This window comes from Andrena cerasifolii, chromosome 9, assembly GCF_050908995.1.
Source record: "Andrena cerasifolii isolate SP2316 chromosome 9, iyAndCera1_principal, whole genome shotgun sequence".
NCBI lineage: Eukaryota > Metazoa > Arthropoda > Insecta > Hymenoptera > Andrenidae > Andrena > Andrena cerasifolii.
In genome coordinates, this window is record NC_135126.1 from 14,292,104 (window position 1) to 14,303,794 (window position 11,691).

The 11,691-nt window shown below is 38.9% G+C and overlaps 1 protein-coding gene across 2 annotated transcripts in view; it reads left to right on the forward strand.

Moving 5' to 3' along the window:
• Positions 1-11,457, forward strand: part of Ine (solute carrier family 6 member inebriated) — a 31,045-nt gene extending 19,588 nt beyond the window's left edge. For both annotated transcript variants that reach the window (XM_076820977.1, XM_076820979.1), the window contains 7 exons: positions 500-767; positions 1,547-1,775; positions 3,314-3,426; positions 4,637-4,777; positions 4,856-5,056; positions 6,445-6,621; positions 7,270-11,457. In XM_076820977.1, coding sequence (XP_076677092.1) covers positions 500-767; positions 1,547-1,775; positions 3,314-3,426; positions 4,637-4,777; positions 4,856-5,056; positions 6,445-6,621; positions 7,270-7,449 — 1,309 coding nt within the window. In that variant the 3' untranslated portion in view covers positions 7,450-11,457. The remainder of the gene's footprint in view (positions 1-499; positions 768-1,546; positions 1,776-3,313; positions 3,427-4,636; positions 4,778-4,855; positions 5,057-6,444; positions 6,622-7,269) is intronic.
• Positions 11,458-11,691: the final 234 nt, after the last annotated feature.

Genomic DNA, 11,691 nt, shown 5'->3' on the forward strand with positions numbered 1-11,691 from the left:
TGGAATTGTTTTAAGTCAACTAGTTAAATTGAAAGTCTCGTTTCAGTCTCGTTTTTTGGATTAATAATTCTCTTGTCACCATGCATTTTTTAACGTTTCCACGATTCATTAAAAATTGCAACCATGGGTTACGTCGTCACCATGAATAATTATTTAACAATACCAAAACGTGATAGTTAAAAATATTGAAATTTACACTCGCTCAGAGTCTAATTTCCTTGGTGCTTCTCGATAACAGAAGAATATCTTCTTCAGAAATATATCTTCTTTCACTATTCCCGGACTCAACTAATTCAAAGTTTACAATGTCAAACAGTAAAAATGATTAAAACTCTTTCATATAATAAAATAATCTCCCTCCTCCCACCCTCCAAATATACAAAACCATTCAAATAATTATCAACAACAGTACATATCTGCCATGATTCAGTACCTCTCTGATACAGCTTTTAATAATTTTAACATCGATTGTGTATATCTGTTTCTTCTCTTAATTTAGCAACAAGGTACTCCAAATCAGCAAAGGAATCGAAGAGTCAGGAGCATTGAGATGGGAGCTGGTCGCATGCTTGATTACTGCCTGGATTATGGTGTACTTTTCTGTTTGGAAGTCCATAAAGTCGTCGGCGCAAGTAAGGTACATCACAGCAACCCTGCCGTTCCTTTTGATCGTCGTCTTCCTCACACGGTCCCTCACCCTCGAAGGTGCTGACAAGGGTCTACAATTCTTCTTTCACCCTCGTTGGGAGTTACTCCGCGACGCGAAGGTAGGCGAAACTTGTCTCTTTACTTCGTAAGAGATTTAACGTAGTGTAGGGACACGAAAGCTACTGGCGTCTTTAAAAGTTTATGCAATAATAATTCTTTCAAATTAATCAAGTTTTTCTGAGAGTAGAGTCATTTTTCTCACAAGGGAAGATCCCGAACACGCAAATTCAAAATATTCTGAAACTTTGTGGATATGTAGAGGATTTCCTCCTGATTACAACGAAATTTTTCTTTACACCCCAAATTCACTCTAAGGGGGTGAAATTAACCCCTGAAGATTCGGCTATTTTTCGATTTTACTTTGTAATACGCAATCTGTCAGAGATAGAAAAAAAGTTTCAAGACAAAAATTACTTCTTTTAATTAGATCTGTGAAATCTTAAAAGTTGTATCAATTGTTTAAACAATTGGGAAAAAGTTATAGACAAAAATATTAATGTTTTCTAAAATTACTGTTCTGATTTCCATAATCGTGCTGCGCTTCCATATCATTTAAAATCAATTAAAAATTTCCAAAACAGAAGGATTGCCACTTGCAAATCGTTGTACGTATCTACATATTCCGAAAGATTTTTATTCACCTTTCTCGCTGTGCAAAATTATTAAATGTCTCCTTTTAGAATATGACAGTGCCACCATGTAAAATGGTTCTCTAACTTATTAGAAGACCTTCGTAAGAATTCTAGTCAGGCGTTGCAAAGCAGAATTATCTTATGTTTTTTTTTCACACATACTTTTTTTATTTTAACTCTCTCGTTGCATCATTACATGTGTTTAGGTGTGGATCAATGCAGCTGCGCAAATCTTCAATTCCGTGGGCATAGCGTTCGGTTCGATGATATGCTTCGCTAGTTACAACAAGTTCCACAACACCATCCTGGTGGACAGTGTAGCAGTTTCACTGATAAACGCATTCAGCAGTTTGCTTGTTGGAATATTTTCGTTCGCGACCATTGGTAACATTGCCCTGGAACAAAATATGTCTGTGGAGGCTGTTCTAACAGATGGTACGTAAAACTTGTAACTCTTTACTTAGTAACTACAATTTTCAATTCGAGTGCAGTCGAAATGCAGCAGCAATATCTAATAAGGTACTCGTCGTAGTAAGGTACCGTCCCGATGAAGCTACAGTTGGACAAAAAACAATTTTCTGCTGGAATCTACTATTATGGATTATCCAATTATCTCGGAACTCGATACGCGGCTCGTTCCCCTCCTTGCCTGTTCCTCCGAGCCGTAGGAGAGCAACCCCTTCCATAGCCACAGTAAACTCTCGCTATGGGCTCGCGCTCGGGGCTAGCACTGCTAGCGACGCACGCTTAACGAATAGCGTCGACGATTCCGAGCCGCCGCACAGTAGTTCGAGTATACTATATCTTTAATCTCCAGTGACAACGTTAAAGACAATCCTCTTTCAAACAGATTTTTTAAAGGCGTCTTTCATATAAGACCTTTTAAACCAAAATATAATAGGACTTGCGACGTTAAGTGTTGGTGAGCATACAGAAGCGGTTTCCTTTGAGCGATTTAGATTTACAAAAATTAACGGAAAAATTGGTGATGCTGTTAGCCTTAGGTTCAGGTTATAGAGTTCAATCACTATCATTAATGAAGAACGAGGCGCGACAAAGTATCATACTTTCTCCCTTTCGTAGCAAACGGTAACATCACGACGACTCATTCGGCCCCTCCTCCCTCGCTCGCTCTCAGCTTCTGTCACTCTCGACCGAATGATTCCCAGGATTGGTGGGGATAGCGACGCGCCGCTTACGCATAGTTCAGATGAGCCTATAGCGAAAGTTTACTGTATTTGGCTTCTACACTCCATACTGACGGCTGACGGGCCACACGGGGCTTTCGCTCATACATAACTGATATTGCTGATAGGGGGAGAACCGGCTGACTGAGAGTGGGTCTCGTGCGGCTGTCGACGGAAAATAAGTTCCCCAGTCCTGCTGTACATCATAGTATTTGGCTACTCTGTCGCTCTGTCTTCCATTCCTAAACACAAACCTACACTCTCTCTCTCTCTCTCTCTCTCTCTCTCTCTCTTTCTCTCTCTCGCTCTCTCAGGAAATGTCCTAGACATAATTAATGGTTAAAAAAATAGTTTGTAAGTTATATTAAGAAAACGAAGAAACGCGGTACCTTTAAGGGCTGATTTCACCCCCTCAGAGTGAATTTCCGCAGAAAAAATTGCTCCTTGCATACTCCAATATGTTCTATATTCACAAGTTTCATTAAAATTAGAATTTTCTAATTGGGTTGGGAACGCTTCCTTGTTAGATATTTTATGCCTTGTCAGATCGAATTTAGCTTAATATTTAATTGTTTTCCACTGTTAAAGTATAATCGGTCTGTGACGTTTCGCAGCCGAGTTTCCAACAGTTCCACTATCCCAAGTTCCCTTAAAACGATTATATCTCCTTGTAATACAGGTACTAAGTATTTTATTGTATTTTATACTTCCCGCCTGAGTGGTATCAATCAATGTCAGATTAACTTCTCCTGCAATTTTATAGACAAATCATAATTTCCGTTCAAGGACCCGGCCTCGTATTCGTCGTTTACCCGCAAGCTCTAGCCAAGATGCCAGTGTCGCAACTGTGGGCAGTGTTATTTTTCTTTATGCTAGTCTGCCTTTCTTTGAATAGTCAGGTACGTAGGACACTTAGATCTAGCGCATACTATCGACTTTACGTCGCATAAACGGTTTAGTCAAATCAAGCATCATTCACAATTTCAGTATAATATTTTGTCGAGTCGATGAGCAACGAGCAAATATGCGCGTTCTTTTTCACGATATCAATTAAACTGTTCATCGATAGAAAGTAGATAGTGCATATGTGCTAAGCCTTAAGGGGAGGTTCCGGTCTAGAGCCCATAAAAAATAGGTGATATTTAGGAATTAATTAAAGGAAAACTACTATATATAATTTAATGGGACTTTTTGCATTGTATTAAGGATGTCTTAAACTATAGAAATATATTTTTTGTTTTATAATTAATCATTGCAGACGGCACTGCGGAGTCGTTAAAGTCAAGGCGTAAAAATATTTATTCAAATCGGTGGGACCTGTATCTCCAAAAGTTATTAACCGATTCGACTGAAACTTTTTTTATTTTGAAGAATATATTTCTAGCTGGTGGAGGGGGCAGAACAAATACAAAAATGACATTTTTTTAGAAAATAACAACACGAAGTTTGAAATCACTTTTTCCCTATATTTTTCGTAATTTCAACGCCTTTAAAAATTAAAATTTTTCAATTATTGTGTAATTTTGTCTGATTTCCCCCCTAGCCAGAAGTATATTCTTCAAAATAAAAATATTTTAGTCGAATCGGATAATAACTTTTGGAGGTACAGGTCCCATCGATTTTGAGAACACTGTTTCGAGAAAAACGCGTTTAAAGTTTTACGCGAGCGCCGAGTGGCCGGTTGTTACCCATGCATTTGCCATTACTCAAATGCCTATAACTTCGGGAATTTTACGAATTTCAATAAATCCTGTTAAACACGTATTCCGAAAAGGTCGAATATTCGAGAAATGAAATAAAAAAAAATCGATTTTCAGACCGGAATCTCCCCTTAAGTCCATGGCTGAATTAGGAATAATTCATCTGATAACTGTGGAAGACGAATGAACTCGTCATTTGGAAATTCTTCTGTCTTGGGTGATGCATTACTTTTAACGCATTAACGTCGCACTTATTGCGGCCTAAATTAGTTAATTCGCCTGTAGTCGTTTGTAAATATCCAATTTCAAATAAACTAAAGGTGTTCCGGGTCTAGATATAGCACAGTTAGCAGATCAGTATTTTCTTTACATATTTTTTAATTAACATTGCATTTCGCAACGGTTGCAGTTTGCCATAGTGGAGGTGGTTGTAACGTCGATACAAGACGGCTTTCCAAAGTGGGTGAAGCGTCATCTCGTGTGCCACGAAATGTTAGTGCTTCTGATATGTGTCATATCCTTTTTATTTGGCCTACCTAATATCTCGCAGGTAAGAAATTCCGTGAGGAATTGCGTGCGCTGTTTATCGGGCTTATATCTTGATTAACCTGTTATTCGTGATTTGCAGGGTGGCATTTACTTCTTCCAATTAATAGACCACTACGCGGCCTCGATATCGATAATGTTTCTGGCTTTCTTCGAAGTGATCGCGATATCTTGGTGTTACGGTGTACGACGATTGTGCAACAACGTGAAAGAGATGACGGGCCGCGTTCCGTCCATGTACTTCCGATTCTGCTGGCTCTTCGCAGCGCCTCTTCTTATCATGGTAAAGTTAATAGAGTAGCAATCGACAATCAGCTGAGAATCGAATGAATTGTTCGCAAGTAATGAAATTAATGGCAGATCAATGCATTCTTAATCCCTTCACTTATTCAACTTATGCTTATAAATACGGGGACGTAATTAAGTTGTAAACGATACCGAAACTACCCTCCCTTCACCCGAAATCCTTCACCACTCATAATATGGTTTATAAAACGCCACTCAAAAGCAGAAACTTATTGTTGTGCCCACTATACCTCCGACTTTGCACACAAATGTTCCCTGCTGCTCCAAAATACGTGTTATCAAATTTCCATAGACATCCCTCCTCCAAAACTAACATAACAAAACTATGTGACACCCAAAAGAAACAGATCGAATTTAACTGTGATCGTAACGATATGCGACTTCGTGCGTATTTCTTGAGTTAATAATATATTCTTCAGTAAACTCTATCAACCGGTGAATCCTAATTATTTCTTTCTTGCTAATCTACCCATCTTTCCTTCCCATCCTACCCACAAATTCCTTCTGCTCACCCACCCAGGGACGCGATATCATCTTCAAGAGCTATCGAACAAAGCATTCTGTAAAAGATTCTTGTATTAGTTACATTATTCCACCGCCATAGTACACACCAGCGCGCAAGTAGATACGGCGACCAATAGACAGACCATCCACTTGTTACATATCCCTGTATCGTATCACGGGCCGCGTTGCACCGTCGCGTATCAAAATCTGATGCAAAGATACGCAACAGCATCAGTGATGACAGGGGAAAAAGTCACACACCGTTGCACCGTATCGTGGATGACACGCAACGGCGATACGGTACGAGGATACGTAACAAGTGAACCCACTTTAACATTAAATACCTCGTAAACTATTAACCGTCTGCCCCTAAAACCATATATCAATAGCTTCGGTACTCCAAGCTCTATCACTGTGCAAAAGCTCGTTTAAATCTGGGTGGACCACTTGAGAAACTTCCCTTGTGAGTGCACACTTCTCCTTGCCCATCACTATATTGTCGAAAAAGCTTGCGTTCCACATTTTTTATTTATTTTTACACGAGGACTCAATCCCCTTTCAACTGAACAACCGCCTTAAGGCCTGCGAACAGTACATAGGGTAAGTCCGGGAGACGCGGTCGGGCCGGAGAATTGGTCGAAACAGTTGATTCCTGGAGAATTAATTGTTCCGAACCTTAACAGACTTTTGCATATACATGGATGTAAGTAGAGTCTGAATATAGCGACAGTGGACCAACTCTCCTGCCCGACCGCGTCTCCCGGATTTACCCTATCGGTGTCACGCGTGACGATTGAATAGAGAGCTAAAAACTAAGTGTTGACCGCACGCCACAGCCCTATAAATCATTCACTATTCCAGGCTGTGTGGGTATTCAGCTTAATTGATTATGAACCACCGAGCTACCGCAACGGCGACTACAAGTACCCGTGGTGGGCGGAGGCGATCGGCTGGGGGATAGCCTCTCTTTCGCTTATTTGCATTCCCGCTTGTGCTATCTACGAGTTCATCAAGGCCAACGGGAACACTTGCATGGAGGTAAGATAACAAGGCCCCGCCGTAGGGAACTTGGATCGTGGGGTTGCATGTGCCACGTGTGAGTGGAATGGACGCGCTAAATGATTTCTTGGGCAATTCAAGAAACGAAAGTCGATTGCTTTAGAGGGAGGCATTATGTGGTGCGAATGGTTTTCTTACGAGGAGTAGGTACAGAGGAAATTTATGAAGGAGATTTCGAGGGAAATTTCCTCTGATTAAATGGAATTATTCGTTTTTATTTCTATATTTCTGTAGCTGGCAAGAAGGTGAATTTATCCATATGTGACGTGTTGATGTTCAAATCACTTCAACAGACAGATTTCAAATTCTATTTATCTTGAGTGTTAGTCGATGGTGAAAGAGAGGGAGGAGAGAGAGAGAGAGAGAGAGAGAGAGAGAGAGAGAGAGAGCATTACTATTTCCAAAGTAAAATTTAATTTTTCAACAATCATCTGAACGTCAACATATCAAGTATGGATACATTTATCTGCCTGTTAGCTATAAAAATATAGTAACAAAGATGCATGATTTTATTTTAAAAAATGAAGTTTTACTCGAAATTTCCTCTACATCTCTGCCAGTGTTTCTCCAAGTAGGCGCTGCCCCCCAACGGGCGTTTAAATTATCGATGGGGACATTGTCTTTCAGAAATTACGGAACTCTATTAAACCACATTTCGAGGCGTGCAAGATCTGTGGCCAGGAATACTGCACTGAGCCCATGCACAACTTCGAAGAAGACATCATCAAAGGAGCCGCGCAGTACAATACAAACAGCCCCATACAACTTCATCACACCAACATCCTTTTACCCAAGTCCCCGATATGATTTAGGGTAACTTAAGGAACAACGACTCGAGACCGTGAGTATTTCGCCTGGAATGCCTCTAAAGACGCGTGAAAATGTTCAATCGGAGATGTACTGACTATGTAGATAGCGCCACGCCAAGTCGATGCGTTGTCGCTGTTTCGCGAGGCGTATCGTTAGCTTATTAGCAAGTATTTATTAAAATTAAAAGGCAGGAAATGTCGTTACAGTTGATATGACGTGTATTTATCGAAATAGAATTTTTGTAGCGAACGATTTGAGCGAAGCGAAACGATTAAGCTTTGCTGACATCCGCGACGCCGCGCCGATGTCGACGCTTTAATCTGATAAATACGCGACTCCCTAATAAGGCTAAATACAGAGTGTCCAGTGTATCGTTGAAAACCAGTCGGCAGATCATTTCACATAAAAAAAAACGAGTACTGCGGGAAAAAGTTTTTTAACTGGTTGCATAGATTTTATAAAAAAATATTTTGAAAGAGTTAAAACACCGTGGATTTAGTTAGTAAGTCCGGAATAATCTATGGCGAGCGTTTACTTCGCAAAATAATACTGTAATTTGTATACCTACAGGTCAGAATATTTCTTATAAAAACCGTAGTGCCATTCATCTTCTTGTTATAAGCAAACCTACACCATTCGTATTAAATTTTAAATTTAACATGGAAAGTAGTATTACGTTCAAAATCATTTTTCTCAAAGAACTAAGCCACGCATAAAAATAATGTATTCTACATTCTGTACTTGTTGTTTTTTTTTATCAGGAATCATGTCCTGACTTATTTTAACACAATCCACTGGACACCCTGTATATTTATTCACATATCTATCGTTAGAGTTACGATATTAGTACTACAGGTTTTAATTATTCGTTGCCAAGTTGGATGCACATTAATGCAATTAAACATGACATTTTGCATTTATCGTGCCACACATATTTCATGACTTCGGTACGTGTTTACATTTTATCGATCTAGGTTCCGTTGGACGTTCAAAATCAATTCACTAAATCGTGTAAAATACGACGATGCCAGAGTGTTCTGTACTGAGAAATAAGGGCTGTACTTCCGAAAGGGAGCGGTGGCCGATCGAGATGAAACTTGGTGGGTATTACGAGGGGTGTGGAAAGGCTCCAAATATAAAATTTCAGCTCCGGCAATTAATGCGTTCGAAAGATACAGGGGTAATTGTGCATAAAAGGGTACACCTTACCGATTTTTTTTAATCACTTTACCACGGTCCTCCCTCTTAACAATAGTTCTGTTGACTTAAACCGACACAACGCATTCCACTTTCCAACTTGTCCCGGGTATTAGTATTGGTTGGGGCTAGATTAGTGCGTGGGTTCCCGGGTACGGGGCCTGAAGCAACGTCCAAAAAAAATTTTCAAAAAAAAATTAACAATATTTTTTTATTAATATTTCGGAAACTAATATATACCCGACGCTACAATTTTAGATTTAGGGTCCACACCCCCTCCCTCTCCCCCCCAACCTCATCTCGATCGGCCACCGGTCCCTTTCGGAATAATATCCGAAATATGGAATTCCATATAGTTGATGGTAGAAGATAAGCGAAAATTCGAACGCTTAAATTCGTACGTTTACGTTTTATTATTTCACTGTGACACGCGACTTTTTTTCTGGTCACACAGCGTGCAGGAGCTAGATCGATATCTTCTGGCGTGTGCGTACTAGTCATAAAATGTATGTACGACGGAAAATACGTGCGATGTGATAAGCCAAATGTTGTTGGGCACGCACGTCCAACTTTGTCGGTAAGTAATAAAGTGAAATCATAACCACATGATATATGGGCCCGTTATGAATCATCCAGTTTTGTTTTCTGTTGAGAAGCGAACCGTGTATCGTTACGTGACGTTGTAAAGAATATTAATTTTTAATACTGTAGAGCGTAATAAACATAGGGCGAGAGAGATTAATTTGCGATATTATTATTAGTTTAGGACGCGATGTTTCCTCTGATAAAAGAACTTACAATTATATGCATCATTTAGTTGTGAAATCGAAGACAATCGACATTCCATTGCTTCTTAATTTTCGTACAGTAGCGGATCATAGATTTGTTTATACGTATAGTGGAACTGCAGGGATTACTGAGTTATGCTTGATTTTTTGTGTTAGCGCTTCAAGTTAATTAAATTTGTGATACGTGGCTAAGAATTACAAGTATTTAATATGGCATTGCAGTCTTAAATTCGAGCACACTGGGTTATATTTTCAATATACTTAACAAAAATAACTAGTCGATTTTAAATAGTGCGAAGACATTCTGTGTCAATTTTGAGAAAGAATATGGGAGAGTGAAACAGTATGTCTCGGGAACAATGCACGAGCGTTCAGAATAATATCCTAATTCGTAAATGTTTCTTATGTTCTTCACAGATTCTATTACTACTTCTACTTTTACTTCTAGTACCACTACTCCTTTCAAGATTTACAGTGTGGGCTACTAGCAACACCTGAATATCTCATTTGAATTTGAAAATACTTCTGTATTATGTTATTGAAATAATTTCTGTGTTATTCAAATCATCGGTGGATTTTTCTAGTAAAATTACGTATACTTTTATTTTTAATTTTCCACCATGGTCGAGCATAAAACACGTACTTCAAGGAGACCCAGATTCACTTTCCAATAATTAACTCTACCCAAATTTGTTTATCGAAAATTCAAGTCCTTTGCAACTTTAATGTTTAATGATTATTTAGCTCGCTTAATTCTTGCTTCCCCAAACATACCTATAAGTCCAATTTGAACAAATTTATGAACCACTGTACACACCCGTAACGAGTAATTTAAACGAGCCCCCGTTACTGTTATGCGTTCTCGTCGCGTGATTTTAAAATCAGGGGCGGAATTGAATATAGGCTAACAATAAGTAGGCTGCAACTTAGGGTGGCAAATTTTGCGGAATGTGCAACTCTTGGGAAGCGGAAAATTTGGGGGAGTGGCAAATTTTGAGGAGCGGGAAATTTTGGGGAGCGATAATGTTTCGGGACCAACAAATTTTTGGGAGCAGAAATTTTTGGGCGCGACAAATTTTAGGGACCAACAAATTTTTGGGAGCAGAAATTTTGGGAAGCGGAAAATTTTAGGGACCAACAAATTTTTGGGAGCAGAAATTTTGGGAAGCGGAAAATTTTAGGGACCAACAAATTTTTGGGAGCAGAAATTTTGGGAAGCGGAAAATTTTAGGGACCAACAAATTTTTGGGAGCAGAAATTTTGGGAAGCGGAAAATTTTAGGGACCAACAAATTTTTGGGAGCAGAAATTTTGGGAAGCGGAAAATTTTAGGGACCAACAAATTTTTGGGAGCAGAAATTTTGGGAAGCGGAAAATTTTGGGATGCGATAAATGAGCGAAAGAAATTGGAAAAGGTTTAAACACAAAGGCTCGAGACAACTTTAAAAACAATTCACATATTTTTATATAGCGAATTAACAACAACTTAGATATGAGTTTCCCTTTTGAATTAATTTTGAAATTGTCTGGACTGTTTCAAATTAAAACATTTGATTGACGCTTGTTATCCTAGGGGCGCCAAATCTTCAAATCCGCCCCCGATTAAAATATCATTATGCGACTTACAATTGCTTGTATTAGGCGTCCCCATTAATGTTCTACCGTAATTGTAAACGCACTGACTGAACATAGAAGGAGAATCGTGCAAAGCACTGCAATTAACAATCGATGTATATAGACGATGTTCAATAGAAGCGAGTAGAAGTGTTAACGTTTTATCACACTTATACATTTTTATGGAATAAGTAGCAATGGCGAATACGACTGCGCCGAAGACAACGAAGAATGACAGTTTAAGCCTGTTAACTGCAAAACGAATGCCGTGGATGCAGTCGATACGCCGCGTAGGAAATTTCCGAAACAGAAACCGTACAAAGCTGAATTGTCAATAATTAAACCGAGTTGAGCACATTAGGTTGTAATTGTTCAAACCACTGTTATAAATTATTACATTCTAACAATGGTTTTCTAAATATATTTATAACCCGTTCCTCCTTATCAAATAATTATATTGCAAATTTAGATGCTTTATCCTAAGGTAATCGTATTTCGACACAAATATCTTCAAAACTGTTGGTGATGTCGAAAAGTATTTCAGATAAAATTTTAATAGATTCGATGGGGTGTAACCTGATGAAATTAGCTTTTGTAGGTTGTGTAGAGAAAATATAAAGATTAATCTCGTTCTTTTAATA